Genomic DNA, 27450 nt, shown 5'->3' with positions numbered 1-27450 from the left:
TCCTGTTGGTGGTGTAGACTTCAAATGTTATCACAAAAACATTTTAGCTTTAAGTCACTGGATGTAAGATGGAAAAGTCGTGTTCCCTTGGTAACATAAGTTAACTGTGAAATTGTTTCCCCTCTTTGTTCTCGTCATACTCTGACGTCTATAGTGATGAAATGTCGGTTAATACTCTCCTAAAGACAGAGGAAAGACGTCTGTGATAACAAATTTTTGGACCATGAGATGTTTTGTGAATTGTATCTGTACAGCGAAAAGGCCATTCTTAATCGGACAAAGCACTGATGCGTGAAACCTTTAAAGTTCCCATAAAGCCCAACATATTGACAAATGTATTGGAAATGTATTGACAGACAAGTAAGTTCAACATCTTGACCAAAGTTCCAATGCCCCATACGGTTGCTCCAGAACAATTGGTTTCTATTCATCTTCACACACAACTTTGCCAAACTTCGTCAAACATTCACCTCAGAACAATAAGTTTCTAGAAATCTTCGCACACAACTTTGCCAAACTTTGTCAAACGTTTGAAGTTTGTAGGATTAAGAGCCTTAAGTCACGAAGTTTCGAAGTATTTTCGAAAACTGTCGCAAATTACTTCTTTAATTAAAGGTTAAAGGTAACTAGTGGATTCCCAGTTACGATTTGTACAAGTGATTTGGGTTTGTTTTTTTTGGTTGTTGTTTATTATAGAAGTAATACTACAGATATTTTTTTTCTCCCAGCATGCAGCTTTACATGCATTCACACATGCGCACGCATGCGCAAACACACACACACACACGTACAGACAGAAAAGGAAACAAAAACCATTATATTTTCTGAAGTAAAGTTATTAGTGTTCAGAGATCTTGTTCGCTGACTTCAAGCAATGTCCAAATCTTCTAGAAAAGTGTAGTCGTCGAAGCACAGTTTTTATCGAATACTGAAATCGCTTTATTACTGTTGGACAACCACAAACCTCGTCAAGCTCAGTCTTCCTACATAACAACGACTCATTAATATTAAACCCACACTGTCTTCGTGGAAGAGATCATGATTTTCATCTTCAACAACGTAACCAAACCGTCCATAGTTCAAGAAGGAGTGGCATGGATTTCACAGAAGAGACATCAGTTTACTGGAAACAGCTCTTTGTTCACTAGAAGAAAAAGTGGTGAACTCCGCCGTTTTTCGTGAGCACTAAACGTTTATCTTGTTTTAGGATGTTTTTGAAAAAACAAGTAAAACACCCATAAAGAGTGCAGTTTTTTTAATGACCATTCAACATGGCATGTAGAAACCAGTCACATTCATCACGAAACATTTCATTCATTCTCACCAATAACGAGTGTTTCGGTCAGATCTGCCAACTTCATACACTGGTCGGAACGGTGTCGCACGGGACCTGCTTAAACCCGTTGCCGGTGCACCCCTTGACGCATGCGCGCAGGGAGTCCTTGAGGCAGTTGCGGAACTGCCTGCTCATGGTGCAGTACATGATGAAGTTGACGGCGCTGTTAAGCAGAGCGATGGTGTCGATGAGGTCGCTGACCGGCAAGTAGACGTTGCGGAAGAAGCCCTGCACGGCCACGCACATGATGAGGATCACACTCTGCGGCACCTCGGAGATGACGTACATGAAGATGATGCACAGCAGCATGATGGTCGTGCGGCGGTTCTGGTTGTGCGCGGGGCCACAGTTAGTATCTCCCTTCAGGCGTCGGCCCCGCCGATCCGTCTCCCGCAGGGTCTGCAGCAGCAGACCCCCGAAGATGGAGATGAGCATCACCGGGATGATCTTTCCACAGATTGGGTAGACGAGGTAGGTCAGCACAGCGATAGAGTCGGTGTTGTTGGTGCCCACTTCCGGCATCTGGATGGTCCACAAGGTCTCGTTGGGTACAGCTCTACCCTCGTGATGAGGCAGTTGGGGATCACGAGGGCCGCGGAGCCCAGGAAGGTGCACACCACAGCCAAGAGGGCGAAGCGGCAGTCCAGATTCTTGGCGCCCCGGCCCGTCGGTCTCACGATGACAAAACGCATGATCGCCATGATGACTCCCATCCAGATGGAGGCCGTGTGCGAGGTCACCGTGATGTTCATGTGCACGGCTAGGAAAACCATCCAGCCGTAAGTGTTGCGGCTCGGGGTGAAGTCTTTGTCGTTGAGGAGGTAAAAATGTACAGCGAAGGGGATGTAGCTTGACATGGTGATCATGTCTGAGATCGCTATTCCTGAGGTGACAGACATCAAGAGATAATTCGCTGTTAAACCCGTTCTAAAAATCTTAACGTGTGCAACCGGCATCACAATCTGGAATTTTTAATCTTCGTGAACCAAAGGAAAAAAAAAAACCCTATGATAATACAAGCAAAATGCAAAAATCAATGCTGTAGTTTCTTTCTTTTTTTTTTTTACAAATATGAATTTTTTGTACAATTTATAGTTAAGAAGATGAAAATTTTACTGAACTAATTTTTTAAAATGACAAAAAAAGTATCGAGGTTTTGCAATTAATTAATTATCTGCTTTGAAGTGGCTTGTTTAGCTTGACCGAGATGTCAGTTATTATCAGTTTGTCGGTCGTTAATTCCACTGATAATGTCAATGAAATCTGATATGGATTTGTATGTTAATGAGGGAAAAAGAATCATACCTGTCAGAATACAGTTGATAGGGCTTCTCATCGACTTCTTCGTCAGGACGCTGATGTTGATGACATTGGTGATCAGGCCCCAGATGCAGATGGTGAGGCTGACATAACCGTGGATGTTCCAATAGCAATGGTAAAACTTGTCGACCGACAGCGTAAAGTTTTTAGCACACTCCATCATGTCGTCTGCCACAGAAAGACGGAAGTTACATTATCAGCATGTAGCCAACAGGTTTTATTTCTGTCTCTTTTTTTTTTCCTTTCCTTTCTAAACAGTCACAAAACTACCCATAGTCTTTCAAAGAGAAAGAGGGAGAGAGTGCAAAAGCACACACCCTCTCTCTCTCTCACACACACACAGACGTATTTACTAGACTTTCAGTCTATCTTCAGGGTTTCGAAGACACCTGCATACTATATAATATAAAATATTTGTAAACTGTTAAAAAAATAATGTGTGAAACAAACGTTGGTGTAGATTTTGAATAGCCTGACGACTTGTATTTTTCGGACGAATATCATCATTATCATCATTATCTGATGCTCAGAAGAGAAACTCACCTACTTCCCGCAGGTCTTACTTAAGTAAAACAAAAATACATGTAAATAAATAACAACTTAGCTGTCGGAACATTTTGTATATTATTATACTTTTAGATGAAGAATTATTGTATACTTGTATATTGTTTATTAAGAGTACACACGGAAGACATACGTTGTCCCTGAAAACCAGTCAGCAGCCAATTAATGTAGAACCTTTATCATTATTCTGCAATATCACAGGCTGCTTCAGCGCCATGGGAGGTAAGATGTTGCGTACCTTCTTACATGCACATAAGAGTAGCATCCCTTATATTGTCGTCTTTTAGGTAAAACGAAAAAGTTACATCCAATTTACTAATATTATTTTTGAACAAGAGAATAATGCAAATAATAAAACTGCATGAAGCCGTATCATTAGCATCCTGCGTATAGTTAAGTCCCTGCTTACAAAATGGTTGATAGTAAAAATGCATTTATTACACGAGATCTCATGGCATTTTCGCAGACATGGGAAATTACTAACGGGTGACAAGCCCCGTACACACACGTGAGTGAACATGAGTGAACAGACACACAGGCACACACGCATACACACAAAGCATACGCATAAACAGTCTCAGCCAGCTTGCATTATTCAGCACTGGCCGGTACATTCCGTTAGACGACGAAGCATGACCTGGGGGAACATTCGTGCAGACTGTGATTAAGATGTACTTTCCGAGCTGAATTCACCGAGTAGTTAGTGGTGTTCAGGGGAGGGCGATCTGAATGGCGATTCGTTTAGCGCTGAAGGAAAGCAGGCAACAGTCCGGGGTGGGGGGAAAATAGGAGGAGAGCTAGTGGTACCACAGGGAGTGGTAGCAGAGTCTAGCGCCAAGTGCTAGAAGAAGGTATTTATAAAAGATTCTAGAAACCTCGAAAGCACACTTTATTCCAGTTTTGAGAGTCAAAACAATCACTTTTATGCATCAAGTTTTTACGACAGTTATTTTTATCAATACAAGACATTTACCAGCAGGAGATACTAAGAATAATGCACAATAAGGGTTGATGAAATCCATTTCATGGGCTGTTTGCAAGCCTGAACAATATTTAAACCAAACGCTGACCTCCAGTGCTGGCCTTGTGCCTTTGGCGAGTACCGAGTGTGGGCGAGCACACAGAAAGACAATCAAGCTTATTCGGGTTAATGTCTGTTTGCTTTCCTCGTTTGTTTATGCCGGTGTTTTATTTCCAGAAACATTTACTATTCACTAACTGCGCAGTCTGCAAGGTGATATTGTGTGTGCGGACGTGCTATCAAACCTCGGCATCTCCGAGTGGCCGTGTTTATGACGGAATTCTTTCTTTATGAAAGTGTGATTGTTTTGCTGAAATATAGGTCGGGCAGCTCGTTTTGGTTTGTTGTGTGCTTGTTTAAGCAAGGGCCGATTCCTCTGAACAGAGAGACAGACAGACCGATTTCATTCATCATAGTTTATGGCTCAGTGATTTATTTTTCATTAACCTCCTTAATTAAATCATTTCTGAGAAAATATCTTTTGTTGTGTGAACGCAAGCTCGCGCACTCACACACACACACACACCGCGCGATGCATAAATATTCGTAAGCGTCATTTATATTGACTTCGTTCAACAGGAACCACGATCTGTTCTCTCTTACCTCCGCTGTTGAACCCAAAGATCCGTTTCGACTTTAGATACAGGGGGGTTCAACTCAGCACACCTCACTGTGGGCGGTTCGATACCATCAGGAAAATCTTTCCACTGTTTACCGCACGCAAGCCATGCAGCACGTGATTACCGCACCTGTTGCCTGTTATTAAACTGATTGTTATTCAAGTTAGGTTTTCATTTATAAACTCATAAGTTCTTTAAAATTAATATTTTGAAGTTTATAGTTTACAGAAATATTATCTTTTAGCTTTGTGTCCCGTTTTCAGTATTTTTCTGTTAATTTATTTCTAGTTTGTCAGTAATTCAATACTGATTTCCTCTTTCAAATGTCTTATCTGATGTTATGGCTAAAAATGCCCCCTGGGCTTATAGCCAATAAAGTAAATTGAAATAAAGCTTTGCCTTCACGTGAGACAGACGACGGATGTAAACGACTGCATTAGAAAAAAGCAAACATCAGTCGTGAGAAGCATTAAAGTCACATCAGAAGCTGTAACACGAATATCTGAGATAAATTAAGATCAAAGCCGCGACTACTATTATCTTCTCAGGGAACAAACACTTTCATGCAGCAAGCAGTGAAGATTCTTTCTAATGCCATCATAAAAAAACAATAATGCACTTAACCTGTGGATTGAGAAAGATAAATGAAGAAAAAATGAGTGCGACAAGAAAAAAAAAATACATGAAAAGGAGGGGAATAAAAGAGGAGAGAGGGAAAAGAGATATATTATCAGACAGAGAGACACAGAGAGAGAGGGAGATAGAGACACACACAAAGACAGACTTGGGCAGAGAGAGAGACAAACCCAAACAGAGAGGGACTCAAAGACAGAGAAAGACAGAGAGAGGTAGACTCAAAAACACAGGTTTTGAGAAAGACAGGTAGACTCAGACAGAGGGAGACAGGCACACACAGAGAGAAAAACCCGAACAGAGAGACAGAGACAGACTCATGGAGAGAGAGAGAGACAAAGATAGAGAAGGACTCAGACAGAGAAAGCTGGCAGGTTTCAGACAAGTTTCTATAAAGTGTGGCTGTAAAAACTACAAGCTCTGCTGAATTGATTTCATGAACTTTGTCAGCCAGAGATTTAGGTTTCCGTTTCCGCGGTGCTGGCGTTTGTCTTCTAAGTTATCCCCCCTGCCCCCACCTTTTACATCGCGGCCTTGCGTGACTGCCTCCACTAGTTCCCTCTGCTTTTCATTCTAGTTTAGTCCCCTTGTTCTTCATCCTTTTTTTTTTTTATCTGTAAAACCAGATTTATCCATTCTGACGATCCGCTTTCTTGGTGGTATTCTTGATTTGGGGACCTCCGTTGCCTTTTGTACCCGTTTGAATGTTATTGTGCCAGAGCACGTGACTGAAAACACGCAACTTTGAACTGATTCAATTCAGATGGAAAAGAAAGAAAGAAAGAAAAAAAAAAGGAAGAAAGAAAACCAGGCAGAAAAGTCTCCAAAATTAAAAAAAGCACCCACTAGCTGAGAAGATCACCCAAATATTAAACTCTGACGATTTCTTATCACATGTAGGATCAAAGTATATTAAGAGACGTGAAACTTGAATATGGTTTTGCAGTCGTTTTGAAGATGTCTCAAACACTGATTATTTCGACTGCACATCCATTTGTTGCATCAAAAAGCAGCATCGTCTACGACCCCCTCAACCCACTCTTCCCCAACCACTTTTCCCGCCATCACCTCCTCTTCATCGTCGATTGAACTCTGACCTGCTCACAGAACCGTCTCTTAGCTTTCTAGTGAAGTGGCGAAAATAGCCCCTGTCTGGGGACAAGAGTGGTGGCAAGATATTCAGGGTAGGTAAGGCTTTTATCATTTCTCCCCGACCACTCTGTTTGGAGAAGAAATGTCATTCCTGCAGACGGAGGTCAAAGAAATGAAAGGAATGTTGCTTCCTTTCGGAACATCCAGTGTAGAAAGGAAAGTCAACTATGTAGAGAACTCTTGCGTTGGCGACGCCATTTCGTTCGGCTTAGGATTAGTCAGAGTAGTGTCCCCTGAACAAACACTGTTGAAGTCTTTCATCGTCTGAGTGATGTCCGGGGCAGAAGTTTTCTCACACACATCCGTTCGCATATTCTGCAAGAAAGGCAAAGTCTTGGCAACGGGTTACGAGTCTCAGAGCTCTGCTGAAATATTGTCAGATACATTGCAGTACAATTAACTTTATTAATTCCTTACTGAAGTTCTCTCGAGAAACACTCATATCAGTGTGTAAAACTCAGATTATCTGTCTTATTATGGATTGTGGGTATTTGAGGTCGTTTGGTTTGCGGGACCCAGCCTCAAGATCAGGACGCGCTGAAACTGAAGCTGAAGTCTGTATATTTCTATGTTTCCTCATGCACACCGGCCCTGGTTCAGAACATCTTGCCTACAGAGCGGGGACTGGAAAACGGTTTAAGTACACTCTGTATCTGTACTTGACTGAATTTTTTTCCTCAGGAGGAAGGGGGAGCTCTCTTGTTTTTGCTCCAATAAATGAAACTGCGTTGTGCGGTTACATGCCGATTCCAGCGCAATTTTTGAGCATCAAGGGAAGATCACACCTATGTTTATCAAGACGGTCGAAATCGACAACAACATGTGAGTTATCTTTCCCCCGCACGTACAGCACAAATAGAGTAATTTGGAGGGCGAGGCTGTAGGACCCTGGGGTCACTAACGGCCGGGAAGAAAGTTATCATCGCCGCCTTTATCTAATTAGCCCATGACGACCAGCAAATTGAATGTCGGATTCTTTCACTTTATTTCCATTTTCTCCCTTTCCATTTCTTCCAAGCTTTAGATTTTATTTGCTTTTTTTGTTCTTTTTTTAAATGTTCGCTTGTTTTTTGTTCTCTCGTGTTCGTCATTTTTTATCTCTTTCTCTCATAAACACACGCACGCATGCGCGCACATACACAGACTCACAGAAAGCAAAGCGATTGTCCGCTGAGTATTTAAACTTTGAGTATTTGAAAAAGTTTACTTTTTGATTACGATTTTAAGTAACACACTAACTGAAATTTATAGATAATAACAATGTTCTGTAGCAGCAGAATATTTCTGTAACAATTCGTTTTACTGCTCGTCTCACGTGCTTTACAAAGCTAAGAGAAATCTTGCTTGCAGTAACCATACACAGAGATTTATTGCAAGAGCATAGAGCCAGCGGTTCGTTTCTCGCACAGCATCATGTCACCATACATACAACACTTACCTCTGTTGCGACTGCTGGTCCACATCTTTGTTTACCTCTGCTTATTACAACCATGAACTTAAAAGTAAACTTCATTTCTCGATTTTCAATCTTGTACCTTTCTCACCTGTTCTCAAGCTGCAGCCACGTCTGCGACTCCGTGATGGAACTTCGATAAAGAACATGCACTTCAATTCTCGACCCTAGACTACTGGTTTGACCACGAACCCTAGACATAACACCATACATAATATGATCTCTTTTTCCTCATAATGATATTTTAACGTGAAGTGTTATGGATATGAGGAAGGGGCGTCTTGTGATTCATCAACATCCAGGTGGGTCGTGAACAGGAAAGACATTTTATACCCTGTAACTTGAGTTTTCAACTAGCTATCCTTCTCTGGACCCGCAGTTATGAAGTCGTTTCCCAGGACAAAATGGGGAACTCAAGAAAATCATCTACTTTCCAAAGTATAAAGTATTGTTGAGACCTTACTTCATATTTCTTGACCCCAGAACATCTTAGAACCACTTTATTATTACAGCTCCAGGGACAAAACATCTACGGGATCTCAACACTGTTTAATAACTTTGTAAACAAGACATTTTTTTCTCCACACTGCCCCAGGGCAGCGACTTACCCTCTCTTCATAACTACAGCCCCTGGAGGTTGTCGCCGCAGCGTTTATGGCGTCTGATAGGAGAAATGCGGTTTGCTTTCACCAGGAAATGAGGAACGAGGAGGCTGTGATACTGCCCTGCCTTTGGTGATTTTTAAATTGTCATCCTGTCTCGCCTGCAACACTTACACCTTCTGTAGCAGGCGCTCTAACAGTATTAAAGAGAACCGTCAGTCATCATTAGCGGGAAGCCACTCTGTAATTTGCACGGCTCGTCGCATGTTTTCTTTGGCGGCTGCACGAGGTGATGCACTGTCGTCTGCTTCAACTGGAAAAATCTTTCACTGCATTAGGCCATGGACAGCATCCTGCCTGGGTGAAGACGAAGAAGCTAAGTCCGCGTTCGCATCGACAAACTACTTTTCTCTAGGTCCATTGCTGCTAGCGGGACAAAATCCAGCAGACCTACTTCCTTGCCTTCCTCCTCCTCCTCCTCCTCCTCCTCCTCTTACTTCCCCTCCTCCACAAAAATATCCGGCACAAAAAATGTTATCGAACGTTTGATCAAATTTGAGCAAGGTTTCAGTTGACTGCTATACAAAACCTTGGCCAGGCTCGTCCATCTGTCGCCCTCACCATTTTTTGTTTAGAGTGCAGACGAGTGATGTTAACAACCCAAGGTGACACTGGGGGCAATGGGTGCAAGTTAAAGGTCAGCAGGTGGTAGTAATCAATAGTAAGCGAGAGATGAGCGATTGTTGGCGAGTCACGTGAGTTGCCTGTTTTCGTCCACGGCCGTTTACCTGTAGATTTTTATCATCACTATGTAAAGTAGTTCGATCTTTTTATTTTGAAAGGTAGGAAATTAACAATAAATACAGAAAATTCAGCGGCAGTGGGTTGTTCCACACCGGGGAGTGTGAAGAGGTCATTAAGTCAGAATTTTAAATAAGTGCATGATGGTGAACGTGTGATCGGGGGACTGAACTCAGCTGAACTTCTTGTTTAATGGGTTAACGCCCCTTTTCAAAGAAGGGTGAAGTACAGCTTCATCATCAGCGAGGAAATCAAAACATAAACAAAATAAAAGGAATATATACATTATTATCATCTCCACCACTCAGTTTATATTCCTACACAAACACATACGCACGCACGCACGCATATTGCGAATGAGTTGACCATCAGGCCTAATTTAAAGTGTTCATAGAAGCCATCCAAACTGTGGCCGTGGACAACTAAAAAAGTATACAAAATTATTAAGTAAACATGAAGTATACATAAACATTAAGTAAACATAGCGGATACATAACAAAAGCGTGTTATATCCCACAGAAAAGATTCGTCTGCTTCGATGCCATAACGCATTTTTTGTTTACATAATGCGTACGTAGGTAAACACGGGATCAAGAACGAAAGAAGGGGAAAAATAGTGTAAAAGAGAGAGAGGTAGGTATAGAGGGAGAGAAAGAGAGAGGAAGAAAGGGTGCAGAAAAGTGAGCGAGGTAGAGGAGTAGGAGGAAGATGCGGAGGAGATTGTAGGATGGAAGTGTCAGTGGACATTCGACTGACTCTCTTGCCCTCAACTGACTCATCGGCATGAGTCTCGCTCAGGTGATAATTCATTCACACTCAATATTCAGGGCAGTGCAGAGGAAGGGAAGAAAGTGTGACCGGCCGTCGTGAATGCAGAGATTAGAGACCGCGGACCTGCGCCAAGTTTTTGTGGATTTATGTCAATAGAAGCTGCAAAACACCTTATCTCTGTTGTTTCACCCGCAGCCCTTCTCACCTTTTGCGGTCCTGGAAAATACAGTATTAACACAGCGCATGAAGCTCTTTGTGGCTTCCAAGCAGCAGACGATATCTCTCGTCGAGGATGTCAGAGACTATCGAGACATGGGGACTGCCAACATGGCGCGAGCAGAGACTGTCGCTCACAGGTCTTCAGTCCGCTGTGCTAAAAACTTCAGTTTTAAATAAAGCAACTTCCCCTTCCTTTGTTCCACACGTGATGCGTCATCGAAAAAATTAAACATTAATAGAGAGAAAGCAGACAAGTAACATGTCACAACTTATCTCTTCGCTCCTTTACAGCTTCGAATCGAAGTACAGTGGAACCTCGGTTAGCGAACGCCTCGGATAGCGAATTTTTCGGTTAACAAACAAAAATTTCGTTAAAAATTTGTCTCGGATAACGAACAAAATTTCGGATAACGAACAGCCACGTGAACCACACGTGACCGACCAGCATGTCATCATTCGCGCTCGAGACACATAGTTACGATCAGTCGTTCCTTATCTATGCGCATTCTTCTTATTTAGTGATTGTTGTGCTTTATTTTAATAAGACAATCCTCAATCATGGCTTCAAAGAAGATTAAGAGCAATTAATAATTTAATAGTAATGATGTAATGACAAGGAAGCGGCCAACAAATGAATTGTAAAAGGAAATGATTTCAAAGTGTGAAGGTGGCATGCGTCTGTCGGATATGTGATGTCTTATTACCGAAGAGTTTTACAAAAAAGACAGAAGGAACAGACACTGGACAAGTTTGTTCCTTTAACCTCAAAGCTACAGAAAAGCGAAGTCACCCCCGATTTTATAATGTCACGTGTGCTCATGGAGGGGGAATCAGTAATTCCACCCCTTCCTCCCCACACCTCCATCCACCCACGCCGTCAAAACGGCAAGTTTTCTGATGTTTAAATGTTTTCGTTAATGTTTTTTTAATGTTTATTTAACTCCATTTATATTGCCTTATAACTGTTCTCATTAAAACAAATACCTTTATAGCCTGTAACTTTCAAATATTAGCGAGTCAACAGGGGCTGGGAACCAATTAAATCTATTTCCTCTATTTCTTATGGAAAACATTGTTTCGGATAACGAACATTTCGGATAACGAACAGCTTTCCAGAACGGATTAAGTTCGTTAACCGAGGTTCCACTGTATGTGTATTTATTTTGTCCGTTTTGTCAGGGACTAACGAAGTCTGTTTGTACTTCACCCCACCCCTTGGTTGTGATCATTCTGCCGTTTGATATTTCTTCACACTACAGTTAAGTGTATACGACAACCCTGGTTTGTCCATAGACAAGGGTTTACTCTTCCTTGTCTTGTGCTACCTTTCTTGACCAGGAAGACAACATACAGGACCTGGGCATCCCCAGGCAATCGTTGTTCTTTGTAGGAAAAATGCACAACTGTCTTGAGAGAGTGGTTTGTGATACCCGATCGTTCTTGAAAAAAAAACCGAATGTGCTTTAACTTATAATGACCGGGGTCCAGTTTCTCCGCACGCTGCAGGTGAGAAATCAAAGGAAGTTTACAGAGTTTTTTTATGTATTTCATTTACTACATTAGTTTTAACGGTTGGGTTAATGTTTCATTCGGAGAAAAATCTTTTTGAACACATTATCAGCACTTTAGGAGGAAAGAGGCAAAAATAAAGGATAACAAATGCAATGAAAGATAATCTCAGAAATGCGGTTTTGCAGTGGGAAGTTCTTAAAGAGAAACTAGTATCAGACTTACCGTAATATAGTAAGATAACGATCGCCTTTTGGAAGTTTCTCATCTGGTTAAAGGGATCGTAAAGGCAAAATAAAAATGTTTAGAATCTCGTAAAGAGTAGGAGCAGTTTGAATCTCATCTATTTTTGTGTCTGTTCAGATGGAAAAAGTTGAATGTTTTATAGGATGTTGTGTTTAATAAGAGAAATTACACGGGGCTCTTTCGACTCTTTCGTCTCTTTCATCCTCCGAGGACGTCAACTCGACCCCAGTGTTAACTGATGCAATGATGTGATTGGACATTGCTCATAGCCATCTTCATTGTTATCACCAATAGATATCACTAATCCAACTAACGATACACCACCGATCACTTGAGTTCAAATCCTAACGATGACCGACACTTCCTGTCCCTCGCTGACGTCACACAGCCTTATCACCGCCTCACAGCCTTTACTTCACCTTTAAGCTTTAAGGCGTTTGAATGACAGGCGCAAATATTTTTGAAGCAAAGCTTATTAAGTAGAAGGTTACACGATAAAATGGATTATCAACCAGTAATGAAATTCATCTCCATCTCCACCACCAACCTCTACCTCACTAACTGGCACAGGGAAAGACAACTTATTTCAACCCTCACATGCACTTGCAGGGCAACGTGCACTCAAAACTTTTATTTATTTATTTTCTGTTTAGGTCGGCAACAAAATAATTACAACTGTAGCTCTGGAACGCTTTGTCTAAATGAAAACCACAAAGACGAGTGCAAGGCTTAGTCCAGCGCACGCGCGAGGTAAGGTTATCTGTTCCAGCGCTCGAGTCATCATTCTCTTTTCTTGTCTTCGATCGTCTTTGCGCATGCGCTGCGCGCAGTGCATGCTAGGAGCGGAATTCATCAGGAGGCTCAGAGAAGGTTTCCTTGCGGCGTTGCTGTCACGACATTCATTCTCGTGTGATGGGTAACTGACAGGCCAGATCAGTGGTTTTCCCTCTTTAATCTTCACGATTGTAGGCGTGTGGTTTTTTTCTCATCAGCACTCGGACATCACGTCCTCTTTTTACGTCCAGTCACGTGATCTGTTGTCAATACTTCGCTAACAACTTCTAGGGCTTCGTCAGGGTCAGTTCGGACAGGCTTTAAAAGTAAAAAAAAAAAGGTGTGGGTGGACTGAAGGACAGAGAGAAAAGAAAAAGCAGACAATTTCACGATTTTCTGCAGAAAACAGAATGAGAAAACAGAAATAGATAAACAACCTTCTCTATCATGACGACTGCCGATCTATTGAAGAATAAATAAATCTCACTTACAAAGAGTGTGGTCCAGCACATCAGAGGAAAAAAAAATCCCAAACAGATATTCGACCCTCGCCCCATCTCAACTTTTCCACTTTTACTCAGTGATAACGGCCATTACCCGCGAGGAGAAAGACAGGATTCATGTCCTCTTTCATTTTCGGAATATAAAAAGACTTTCCTGTTCTAGAGGCGGTGCGGGTTATTTTCCCTTTTTGTTTGCTGGCAGTTGTTTACAAGAGAGCATAACTCTTCAACTGTCTTGATCCGTGTCCCGAACTTTTTGTCCAATTAAAAGTCGGCTGCTTAAACGATTTAAATCGAAGATGATCCGAGAGAAGACAGTGGTAATATCGGGGATAAGAGATAATCAATGAAAATGATGTAAAAGACAGTGACGATGATGAGAACGACAATGTCGACGACAAATATGGCGATGATGGTGTAGCCGAATCCCAATAAAGAAGAATGATGAGGATGACTCCTTTCTTTTTTTCATTTCTACACATTCTAAGATTGCCAGATTGACCACTGAACTGCGCCATCAGCCCAAAAAAAAAAAAAAGGAAGAGAAAAGTTTAAATCGTCTTGTTTGCAGCTCGGTGGGTTATTGCTGCCACACGCCACAGAATAGCGACCTCTCCGGTGAAAAGCCAAACTTTCCTTTTAGAAAGAATATCATCATCACTAACTTTTACTCGGATGCAGGGGTTTATAATCCCGGGAGGACATATTCTTTCCCAGTTTTATCTTTTCTCGCTTCAAAGCCAAGCGAATTTCGCCAATGCGCCGTTCATTCTCTAGATCACTGCTTCCATTCTCTACGGGGAGGGTCAGTGAAATAAACCAGCAACACCGCGACAACATTTTGTTGTTAACCAGTTTCCCTCTTCCTCCTCCCCCCTACTTCACAACGCCCACCCTTTTAAGGCTTTCAGACTTTTTGAATCTCTTTCCCTTCTGTTCATTGATCAGTGCCCCTCCTCCTGCACAAAATATGTTCATGCTTTCAGATATTTTTCCCTTAGCCGACTTCTCCCCATCGCCCGTCCTTTCCTGAATCCGGACATTGATGAGATGAGGAAGAATGAATGTGTGATACACAACATAAACGAAATCTCTTATAGCCCCTTTGGGGGCAGAAGTTTCTGAAGCAGAAAACACTAACACAAGGGGCAGCTTAAATAATTCAGAGTGAATGATCCGAGAAACTCCTTGCTTTCATTGTACAGACCCCATGGTAACAGGAATTTGTTTTCTCTTATGTTTCCCTTAAGGGAACTATTTTTTTCCTGCAGTAAATAAGATATTTACGGTTCAAAGCTTTGTTTAATGAAAAGTATCTCACCCAACCCTACAAGAAATCGAATCGGAGCAGGTTAATGTCTAAATTGATATAAGATGTAGACATCGCAAGATGATGTATTTCATCAAATCGTATAAGATGTTGATGATGTATTCGAGGTACAAAGTAAATTGATGTGAGATGTGGACATCACAAGATGATGTGCTCCTTCTTCTTCTTTTTTTTTTCTCTCTCTCCCGACCTTTGCTCTTTGTTGTGGCAAGAATGACGGTCGGAAGGGGGAATGGATCGAAGCCTGGCGAGTGCAGCGCACCCCGAGTGTGGGAGGGAAAAGTCCACAGGTGTGTCATGAAATATTGCCATGTGGATTTTTTTTTGCCTGCGCAGCGAGGAACCTCTGCGGCTCGATAAAACCGATGTGGTTTCTAACAGAAAGAGCAAACTAATAAAACTAGTTTGCTTAGCCATTCCAACTTCTGTTTATCAAGCAAATGTTCAGTGTTCAAGCAAACCCCAGTCTATAACTGCTTGTCGATAGAGATTACAGTTGACCCGTTGTTGCACTCTTGGGGTTCTTTGTTCTTAACCTCAGAGCAAAATTTCTCAATGCTGCATTACCCGCTGCTGTCGCAACTATTACCAGAATATTAATAAAGTTTTGATGAAATTCAACTGCCATGCCGGCACACGTAAGCGAAGCTCAGTCCCATCACGAGGAATAAATAAGAAAACAAAACAAAATCATCCTCCGCAATTTTGTAGTAATGATAATAATCATCCTTACCTTTGTCATCGTCTTTGTCGTTATGGTAACGAAAAGGAATTTTTCTCAAAGATTTCCAAACAAATCAGTGTTTCCAAACTTTCTTCCTGATGCAAGCATCATTAGAACGTCAACGGGAAAAGATAATTCAATGCTGTACTAATGAGGACCCCAAGAACAACACACGGAAGTCCCAAGTTTTTGATATTGAAGCAATGATATAAGAACTCTCGTCAACAGAGACTGGTGTTTTTTTTGTTAACTGGAGCATGTATAAAACTGAAGATGAAGTGTGAAAACTGGGCGGTGCTTGGTTATGTCGAAGTGGCTTCATTAGAGCCAGCTCGTCTTCTGGACAAGATGGTGATAGAAGGGAAAAAACAAGGAAGAAACTGCCACCTTGATCAGATTCTGACGGGTGCTGTGTGGGATTATGTGGGGGGAACGTCTGGAGGTGGAAGGAAGAAGGGAGGAGGTGGAATGGAAGGGTGATTGAAGTGCCTCTGGCTGGTTAAAATACCCGGTCTGGTGTTAAAGGTCGAGTGAGGTGGCTGCAACCCAAATGTCTTCATAAAACTTTAAAGAAAGTTGTCACTGTTGGGAAAACTTTGTTGACTTTTTAAAGACCTGGTCGGGTGCAGATTTTTAATTCTAACTCGTGATGTCGTGATTGTTCGCAGATAAACCTAAAAATATTGTCCCAGCTGGGCAACTCAAAGGTATCCATGTACAATCCTGACGTCACTGTTGTTGGCCTCTCTCTCGATGCATGATGATAATTGTCGGCGTGTATGTCGAGAATGATAATGGCGAAAGAAATATTGACACAGATTTGGGCGAGATGGTACCTTGCGCTAACCTTTACACAGTCTTTAGAAGAAAAAGGACCCCACCAGGCCTTTAAACAGCTCATGGTTATGTTTTTACCCAGCCAAAACATCTTTCAAGGATTGAAAGATTATCAGTTATGACGACAACGACGCCAGTGACGAGGATCGCTACAATGATATCATCATTTCACAACAAGCAGAGCCCGCAGTGGAAAAATTTAAAAACAAAACGCTCAGGGTAACGAAGGAAAGATTCAGGTGATTTAGTCGGGAGCAGAAATGAGTCCCCGTGCATGCGTGCAGGCAGGAAAAGAAATGTACTCGGGCAAGCATTAATGTACTGATAAATGACGACGACGACGATAATGATGAAGCAGAGGGAAGAATAAGAAAAAGAGTGAAAGGACGAGAAAAGTGAAGAAGAAGGATGTAAAACCTGCTGCACAAAGCCGGACATAGACAAGACAGGGGCTCGATAATCGCAAAGGGCAGGGCTCGTGTGAGTAATACCACCACCTTGCGGATGCACGACTGGTGTCAGCAGGGACGTCAGGGGCGCTGCCAGCCAGAGATGCATCGAGGCTCGTGATGCACGTGCATGTGCCGCATGACACAGCAAGAGACTGGCGCGGAAGCAGTCGCGATGAAGAAAGACAGCACGAGCAGAGTGTATTCTTCTGCACCAGCACCTCAAACCCCCTCCCGAGCCCCCTGGTCCTCGCTCGAGCCCTGAAACCATTTCTAATAATTTTCATTAATTTTTTTCTGCCTCTCACCATGTGTGCCTCACAGCTAGAAGTTACCTATGAGGATAAATCTTCTCCTGACAGGTGCTTACAAATCATCCACATCTGATTCTGGAGACCGGGGGCCAGGTAGGCAGAGCATCCCCATATCATGCTCCGCGCCAAGCAGTCGCTTAAGATGCTTGTAAAATAAAAGCAGTTCAGGTGATTGCTACCTGCTCGTTATCTGAGTGGAGTATTGCGTGCCTGGCCGCCAGGACCTGATAGTCGGGAAATATTTCAGAAAAGTTATCTTCGCATTTCTTAACCACATCAAAACAACGTTTCTGAAATGTTTCCATGCTATCAGGGGGTAATCACGGGAAATCTCGAGCGCCCTGAGGGTAATCATGTGAGATCGTGAGTGCCTTCATGGTAATTATGCCATCTGCTATCACTCTGTCAAGATACTGTTACATAATTTTACATTTTATGTACGAGTTTTATGGGGTAGAAACCCTGCTATGTCTGTAAAAGTCGGAGCAAAAATTATTTGTTTCCCGATGCTGTGCCTCCTTGTCCTACCTAAGAAGGAAGAAAACATCTGCCATCGTACATCAAGAATGAAGGATTCATAACTGTATCTCAGTAATGGAAATAAACAAACAATAATCTTCGGTAAACAATCAGAAAATAACAAAGAAGAGAACAAAGCATAAAAATGGAGTTGATTTCCGGTTTCCCTTGGTAACCCCAGGCCTATTGTCCTGAACTCCTTGTCTTTGTTGTTTGCACTGAACACACTTCACGAAACGCTGAACACACTTTGTGAACACTGAATGGAGTCATCATAACGAAAATAAGGCCATTGGGAAAGTTAATAAACTCACAGAAAAATGAAAAATCGAAAAAAAGCAAATGATTGCATGTTGCTATGAAATATTTCATTCAGATGGCAGAAAAATTGGAAAGTGTCCAAACAGAGCTTACATGCTGCTTCTCATTGAAAGCAAGAAATGTTCTCCATTTTCCGCATCGCTGAGGCTTTCGAGAGGTACGGTGAATGGTGGTAATTAAAACCAGATTTTTGGGATCAGGAGAGCGACTGAGTTTGACAAGAAGATCGATTTCATCCTAAAACTTATTAGCGCCACCTCTTACTTTTATTCCTTTTTGTTTTCCTTTCTCTTGACGAGTGAGACTGCATGTGTCAAGTTACTATGGCAACACTTCTCACTTCCTTGTTCATCACTATTTTACCTTTCTTTTCCCTTCAATCTCCTTTCCTCTTCAATCTGTTTCTTTTCTCATCAATTTTCTGTTCTGTTCTTTTCAATGTTTTGTTTTCTTTCTCTTATTTACCTCCTCACAAATCTTCATAATTATGTCAGGCATTCTTCTGTTTTCCTTCTTCCTTTTGATTGCAAGGAAGCAAGTACACTCAGAGACTGACATAATACAGAGGGAGGTGATAGAGGGGGAAGAGGACAAAAAAAAAATATTCCTGCTCACAGATCAACCAATCAACTGGCCTTTAACATGCTTTTTCAATGTTTTGATCAACATTGCAGACGAACTGCGTGAAAAACAATATTATTCTTTGTGGCACACCGACTCAAAAACACAAAAATGTAAATAAATATTTATTTTATTATTTACTCTGCCAACGGCCCGTTTGACATCGCAGCACGAATTTTGGGCTGTCTCTCCTGTACCACCCGATGTGGTAAACAGCATAAAAATATATTTGACATGCCACTAATGAAGGAGCTGCTCAATAATCTGAAGGACTAGGCCCAGAAAATATCGTGGAAATTGTATTAAGACCGTGGTGGCGGAGACAAGAATTTGGTCTCAGACATGCTGCCATGAGATTTGGATGCAGTAATCAACGGATGATTTTAGAGCAAACATTTTTGTCATATTTGATGTCTGTGTTTTTTCTCTCTGTCCTTCCCCATCTCTGCCTCATACACTCTCTTTGGACTCTCTCGCTTACGCACGTCTAAATGTAATCAGAGGATAGTGACTGATTTTGTAATTAAAAGAATTATCTTAATGCAAGGTATTGTTATAACAAAAAGCTTCTTAAAAAGGGTTTCACCGCGGAGACACGTTTGTTCACCTGGGAACAAGGACGTGCAGATGTCCATCTACCTGTCTTCCTATTACACCTTCATGTGTTTAAATGGACCGCAGTTAGTTGTCGTAGTCATCTTCAGCGCCAGCAACACTGTTCACATCATTATCGTCGTCGTGGTCGTTGTCGGCTCATTTCCAGTCTCCGAAATTTGCCAGATGACAATGGCAGGTACATTTCCACAGATGATAGCAAGGATCACACCAATGGATCTTAGCAGCAGCTTTTTGTCGGCAAGGGTGTCTGAGTCCATACACTGTCCCTTTCCTTCTTAGAAAGTCGTTTAGTGGTGATAATACCCGTTCCGGATTACAATTCTTACTTAACCCATACTAACCTGCAGTATAACTGTGATCGTAGTCTTCGCAACAAAAGACATTTGAAGACCCAGAAACACTCTTTTTTAATTTAGTTTTCAACTCTGTTCGAGAAAAGAGGACGTGAAGTCTCTCGCGAAACAATCCCCATTAATTGCCATGAGGTGACATCCCTCGATAGACGAAGAATTGGGTGCTGGTCATCTGGGAGACCACATAGAAAATGCAAACTCGTAGTAATTTAAAATCCCATACGACTCCTGTAAAATAATTTTTTACAGGATATATTTCAGAATCATGACAAAAATGCATGAGGGCAAACAGATATGATCAAGAATGCGCGATATGTTTCAAACCTTTGATCAACTGAATAATTATGAAGATCACTGCCCGTCTTCAGAATATTTCGTGACATTAAAGAACCACCCAGAGATCGACAGGCTCGGTCCCTGAAGTACAGGTTTCTTTGTTGGACAAATTCATTTCGCTTGTAATAGGCGTTAGAGGAAACAAGCTGCTGGTTGCAGTGAGTTAATCAGACGACAGGGTGAGGCAGGTTGCATGCAGCAGTGTAATCATAAGCAAAAGACTGCAGTTTGCCCTCAGAAAGCTCAGGGATACTATTAAGTGAATGGTGAAAGAAGCGGAAATAGAAAGCTGAAAGAACTCTTTATCTGATCTTGTGAAGCATTCAGACCAGCTCCGTTTCCAAGCATTTCTAATCGCATACGATTCCGACATTGTGGAACAGTTGTGACACAAGCGTATCACATATCACCGGGGTAGTTAGTAATTCTCAAGAACTTGAAAATATTGTTGTTACGATCAATGACGAAGAGAGATAACTGAAGAAGTTGACAGGCAGACAGACAGAGAGAAAAAGAACGCAAAAGTATGACGAGACAAATAAAAATACTATTCCCTTGGCAAGGATCTATGTTTTCTTTCAAATGTGCAAGATATGTGCGTAATTACAATTATTTTTGAGTTCCTATATACCTTCACTGCAAAATTATTATATTGTAACATACTCTTGAATATTATTGACAGACAGCCAACCTTTCATGACAGATTCAGTCTGTTTTCACTACTATTATATTTTTTGTTAAATGTACATTTGCATAACTGCATTAAGTGATAGAATAATTGTAATACAGCTTCAGAATTTTTATTTTATTTAATTTACATTTTTCTTACATTCCTTTAATGCTTTATGTTGCCAGGACCGATAATAAAGATTTTTAACTTAAAGACACGGTGCAGGGTTATGGTTAAGCTGAAATTATCTCGTTCTCACATGTTTGATACCTTCTGTCTTTTCGTTTATTTATTCTGGACCAATAACCTTTTCAGGTGTTTTCTTTACGCGAACGGATGAAACACGAGGAAGCCAGCACACAATGGCTTTCCTGCAACGACATTCACACCGCCATTAAGCAGCCATTGCTGTTTCCGTCTGCCAGCGGAGGCATGTGTGTAGCGACTACAAGCGTCAGCAAACCTTGTGTACACGTCATCATGGCACGTTCCTAGCGCTCCACTGGGCTGTGACACCAAGAGTTACAACCTAGCGATTTCCGAGGTCTAATTTTTGTTGTGTGGAGCCATACCCTACCTTCAGTACGATCCTCCCTCCCACACACCCCCTCCGGAAACTTTTCACGCCTCCACCTGCAGGAGAGCGGGTGTAGTAGGGGCTTGGTTGGCGGGGGATGTGGAGGGGAGGAGAAGGAGGTGCACACGACATGTTGTGGGACTTGACAGGTGTTCCCCCCGGCACAGTCGTGCTTCCGTCAAATGTCGATTTTTTTGCAAGACCTCGCACGACATTCCTGTCATTTGGCGGCGAGTTTCATGGGGTTTTTTTTTTTTAGTCCTTCGATGGACAAATGATTCTTTCAATCCTCCTCCCCCCTCCCTATCATCGTTTCCCTCCTTTGTTCCCTTTTCTCGAGAATCACCAGACCCAAACTTGTCGTCTGCTTCGCGGCTCAGTGACTGGCGGCAGACAGGATTAGGTTACGATAGGAGTCGTCACACTGACGGACGCGCAGATAGCTACAGGTCGTGTTTCGCGCGTGCAGCGCCGCATCTACAGCCACCCTGATCCAGGCCGCAACTACGGTCCCTAGACAGCTCCCCTCACCCCACTACAATCTCATCCCTCTTCATCCCCCATACCACCATCCATCTCACCTCCACCACCTCGGATTCACAGCTGCGGTCCCAGGAGCCTCATGCACAGACCGAGACGACAAACTTCGGTGAAAGTCTGGGACTTCGGCCTGCGAGAGTTCCACGCAGAGAACGAGTTATACTTTGCTGTCTCCCGTCTGCTGTCTTCAGATGACTTCATTTCCGGTGCCTCAAAGTTCACCCGTGGTCTACGTAAGGGATATTCAGGGCCCTAACTTTGCAGGCTTTATCAATTACTTCAAATTCTCTCCAGTAATAAACGATTGCACACCTTATACTCACCGAAATATCAAAGCTTCACGAGGCTTTTGCACCGCAGTGCAGACTATAATTGGGAAGCAAAAAAAAAAAAAAGAAAAAAGAAAAAAAAAAAGAAAAGAAAAAAAAAAAAAAAAAACCAAACCAATAGGGAAGTGATTCAGTTAAAGTCAAAATAAAATGTCTAACTTGCATGTAATTAAGGAAATTTTATCTCACATGAAGTCATCCATCTTTGCGATGCAGTTGATTTCAAATTAAAATATTTTGTAATAAAAATACATTTTCATAACTGTTATTTGATATAATCAGTTTAATGTCACCTTTACGATTCATCTGATGTCACAATCAAATCACTAACTCTGTGCGTTTTCATATCCGTTGTTTTAACTATACTCAGACATATAAGAAAAAAAAAATCATTAAAATTCGTGGACTTTCCCCATTCGGAAAAGGTCAGAAAGCTGGCAGCCTGGGTTTGGAAATCGTGCCATGAAATGTTGAATAAGCAAACAGTAATGGAAAGTTGAGTGAACTGAGAATACTATCGTGACAGATGATACAGTTACAAACGGTAACATAGTTTCAATTGTGACAACTGGATGCTTCCACATTGCAATCCTTGCCAAAGAAGTCTGACCAACGAACCTTTCGTGTGGAAAATAGAATGTGATTGCAAAACTGAATGAACCTGCTGCGGTTGTATTGGTAATAGAATTTGCACACATTCTTGCTCACAAATGAAGCCGACCCTTTGCAAAGGCAGGGCACCCATCGATAACTTTGTTTACATCCTTCCAGTAAATTGTGCAAACAAATTTAATCATTCATAAACCGTCCTGATGCAGTATTAAAAAGTATTCTTAAGTTTGCTTTTGTAACCCGAAATTTTTAAGCGGGTATACTCAAAAATATATTCCATTTAAGACTTCCCTAGTTCACTTGCCATTCCCTTTAAAGACAGAAATCACAGAATGCAAAAGTCCTCTCAGACAGAAAATAACTTCCCAAAGAACCTTTATGTGCATATCACCGAGTTTTAAAAGCATTCTTCACAGGATTAAGAGAGTGGTTGTTTGCGCATGCGTAGTCTTATACTGACGAGCTTGAGAGTGCTTTCGTAAACAACGAACAGGGCTAATGACTCCCCAGTGGCCCCCAGGTCGCTCTCTTTTGTTTCAGCACTTGGCCTCCCCCGGCGAGCCGTCGCGGATCCTACATAAAACTCTCTTATTCAAACCTTCCCTTACGTTTTCCCCGGGCCCCATAAATCTGCCAGCAGTCATCCCCCTTGCTTGTAGCAAGTCCTGGAGCATCCTAAAGAGCTGAAACAAAGTCCAGAAAAAAAGCAGAAAATGAAATAAAGAAATAAACGAAGCCGTGCCTCGCATAACTGGCATCGTTGGGATTTTTTTTTTTTTTTTGCGACATATTTTATCATCCTCGGGTTCTTCTTTTCTTGTTGAGGTTGTTCGTGAGATGCAGGACTGGGTCGCGAAGGTCGGTTTTGATGGAGGACCTGTTTGGAGATACTTGGCGTCCCCTGATGGAGCGAGCGGTTTCGTGTAACCTTTCCTGTTTGTCTTTTTAACGAGCCCAATGGGAGACAGCTGTCGACGACAGTCAGCAAGCAAAGAGCAGCTGCAGCAACGAGGCTCCGCCATCGGTTCGCTCCTCTCGAGCTCTGCGCGCGCTCCTTCCTCTGTGACTAATGCTTACGAGAGACTTGCCATTTTTTTTTTTTCGATGGAAGACAGAGTAGAAAAGAAAAACAGAAACCATGGATTTTTCGTGGATTTTTTTCTATTTCGTTTTTTTTTTGGGTGTGTGTTCTGTTGCTATTGCTAGCACCACCCGCATCAATTTTCCTATGATTCATTGAGAGTTACAATTTTGAAAAAAAAGGCACAAAAATATAGGGGGCTACAGGGTCAGTTGTTTTGCTCGGAACAAGTTAGGTTAACGCTCAGTCCATGTTCCAGATCCAAAAAAAAATAAGGTAAGCTAAAGGAGAGGTTTGACTCCACGACCCTGTCGGGACAGAAGGAAGGTAGGAATAAAAAGGAAGGTGGTGAGGGAGGGGCTAAACATTTTGAAACATGTCGCAAGCCTGAAACACATTCTTCAGATTTCATATTGCAAAAAGATTCTTTATTTTTTGCTCACAGGGACTGCTGTTGACTCGGCAGCTTCGTCCACAACGATTGCCATATAAAAGCAGGCAGTGACTACACTGTAACTGTTGTATCAAGCCAGCATTCTCACATTCCTTCAACCTCTCATCACTGCACGAAATCCAGGATGTGTTTTGGACGACCCCAGGGACTCCGGACAGTCAGCTCTCTCGGACATCCAACTTTGATGTACAACTGTCAGAGAAGTTAACTGGACAACACAGTATGGCGGCCTGCTGGAGTCACCTGTTTTAAACGCAACTGTAAGTAAACTATCATTTTGCCAGCGAAAGTTTGTTCAGACATGATTTCAGAACACAAGCCGCCATCATTTAAGTTTCAGATGACTTGCCTTTCCCTTTAATAGCGACGCGGGTTCAGGAGTAACCATCCGCAGTAATTCCCACATCAGTTGGGCAATGGACTGTAGACCACTACATCAAACACGAAACTCGAGTGTTGAAGTCGGTAAACGAGGGGCACAACGCTTTAAAAAAGCCCTATAGGGAGGAGTTCCCTTTGGCCGAGACCTTTGAACTCGCCGAAGGATCAAAGAACTGAGGGCTCTACCCACGCAGAACTAAGAATGTTGTGTGTGTGTGTGGGAGAGGTGTTTGACTTTTAACATCCCTGGCCAGACAAGTCAAAGTTGAGGGTGGCAATAGCCTTATCACCTCTCCATTGAAAACCAGGGACGACTGCTTGTGCTCGTTGGGAGGAGATGGTAAAATAATGAGCGCATATGATGATGATGATGAAATTAACGATGACGATGATTGTACTGTAACACTGTTATAACATTTTCATGCCAAAGGTAGCAGACAGGTATTGCTTAGCTTGTAAACAGTAAAACAGTCAAGGTTTATGTAAATAAGGTAATATATAACTCCCATCGAAACTATTCTCCTTCTCTCCTCTCTAACACACATCGTGAACGTGTATTATTTATTAAACATAACATAAGATATTTTCTCTTTCTTCATCTTGTTTTTCTTAAAGTGGGGACACGTCTTTGTAACCATAGAAAATGCATTTTTAAAGCGGGGTAGAAGGCGCATGATCTTATCCTTTGAAGTCTGACGGTGTGAAGGTTTCAACACTTTGACAAGCTGAAGCAAAATTAATGGAAGATCAGGTTTCTAGAGAGTTCGTGTCACTGTGAAAATTCCAGAAATATGCGTCAGTGCCAGACTGCGCTGAAGTCTGGAGAAACACAAACAAAACGTGCTTTGAGCAGAATTATAAGTCAATTTATAAATATTTACAATTCTCTTGCTTGCCCATCCAGCGATGTATCGGCGGTAGAGAGAAGGCCATCGCTTATTAAAAGCCCATGAATTATTCAGTGGTGACAAACAAACCACACCGGAAGAGACCCGCAGAGAAGTCGTTTGTCTTGTTTGGTTGATGGAACAGCTGCTCGCCCTCAGGTAAACAACAGTGTGAGCAGCTGGAAGGAGTTCAAGGGTCATATTTACGTACTACTTTCGTGCCAGACTCGTATTGCTTGCTGTCTTGCTTGATTGGTGCACTTGATACAAGAATGCCTCCAAACAGTGGTCATTACACAGTCTGAGGAGGAGAGCCACCCGATCGCTCAATCACATTGGACATGGACTTCCTCTGAAAGAGAAAGAGGTGTTGTTTGGTGTGGGTGAGAGAGAAGAGAGAGAGATAAAAGAGAAAGGGAGGAAAGAGGAAAGACTTCAAATCTCAAAGGGAAACTCCTAGTCAAAGCATAAAGGGAGCTAACGCTTATCTTCTCGAGTCAATGTGTCTGGAAGTCTCACCGTCTTGAGCAGATGGACAACGTCTTTGAAAGTTCCATTAGGATCTGAGCGGCACAGCCGACACAGCATATCTTCCTCCCACTATCAGCCCCGAGGACAAGGGCGAGAATCAGCAAACTTTGACACAAGATAAATCGCCTGCCCTTTGACTACTTTTTACCATGCTCGACAATTTTTCAACGTCTTGGTGCTTGGGAAGGGCGAGTTCGAGCTATTTTGATGGCGAACTGCTCCATGGTGTGAAAGGTAAGAATGGAAGCTGTAACTGTAAACAGGCGCTGAAGACCTTGAAGGTCCAGGAGGTCTACAGGTCCTCCTCCTCCGGATAGCCGGGTGGTTGGAGCACTGACATCCGAACCCAGAGGTGCGCCGGTTCGATACCCTTGTGGCGTAGCGAAATTTCTTGTAAAGCCTTGAACACGGGCGAGAGAATAAAATGATATTTTGAGCTGTCTTATGAGACAGATGGCGCCATCCAGGCTCCCTTGTTTTACCTGCGATATACTTGTGGAAAGTTTTAAACCAAGAAACATCGATTTTAAATAAAAGATATTTACATCACACAACTGTTTATGGTTGATGACACAAAAAACATTACATTGGCTTTACGTAGAGTTTCAGATGTGTGCAGAACTGTGAAATAGCCTCGTTTCCAAACAATAGTTTTCCCCTTGCGTATCCCTCAGGGTTCATTCCCGCTTAATTACACGTGGAATTTTTTTTTTTCGTCAGCGTAAATGAATGTCTGGTTCTTGCTGTGACAGCCTGGATGCTCGCAGCTTGAGTTTAAAGGGCACAAGAAACTGTTAACTCTATGTCAAAGACAGATTGCAATCCTCCCACAGACAAGGATTTTTTTTTCTCTTCCGACCTCTGAGATCAACCTCACTCAGGCTGACTGCAGCAGGGGTTAGGAAGATCTTTCAAAGAATTATGCTGGAAATTGTAAGCCAGACGGTGGCAGAAGAGATTAATGAGATGATCAGAAAGGTTTTCTGTTTGAATCTTTATTCCACCTGACCTGAACGAGGCCTTGACCCCGTTCGTCTGCTCCGTCCTCTGCATCGATCTTCCGCGCATGCGCAGCTTGGTACCAGTAAACGCCAGCGAGGGGTAAGGTGGGTTCAAAGGACAGAGGAGGGGGAAATGGGAGAAGTATGGAGATGATGGTGATGGGAGGATGCGAAGGCTCTGTATGAAGCAAGAGTGAGAGGGAGGCGAGCGACCCAAAAAGAAAAAAAAGTCCCCAGAACGCGCATGACCTCACGCCCTTGACCTGAAGGGTAATTGATAGGTAAAGCTGTAAGCTCATACAAGTAATGAGCTGGAAGGAATGGTCTGTTTTTCTTTCTGGATGTTAGAAACGGTTTGTATTCCTCCTTGAAGAACATGTGAACTTTACCTCATGCATTCACCGATGCATTTAACTTTTATTTATATTTTTTGTATTTTAT

The 27450-nt window shown here is 42.3% G+C and overlaps 1 protein-coding gene across 1 annotated transcript; it reads right to left on the bottom strand.

Annotated features, from left to right (window-relative positions):
• Positions 1 to 824: 824 nt before the first annotated feature.
• LOC112556152 (probable G-protein coupled receptor 139) lies at positions 825 to 8298 on the bottom strand. The gene is given in 4 exon segments (XM_025224878.1): positions 825 to 2017; positions 2020 to 2219; positions 2642 to 2824; positions 8191 to 8298. Coding segments are annotated over 4 exon segments (1101 nt in total). The 5' UTR covers positions 8249 to 8298; the 3' UTR covers positions 825 to 1357.
• Positions 8299 to 27450: the final 19152 nt, after the last annotated feature.

Source organism: Pomacea canaliculata, linkage group LG2, assembly GCF_003073045.1.
Source record: "Pomacea canaliculata isolate SZHN2017 linkage group LG2, ASM307304v1, whole genome shotgun sequence".
Classification (NCBI taxonomy): Eukaryota; Metazoa; Mollusca; class Gastropoda; order Architaenioglossa; family Ampullariidae; genus Pomacea; species Pomacea canaliculata.
This window is presented reverse-complemented; position numbering and strand designations above follow the sequence as displayed.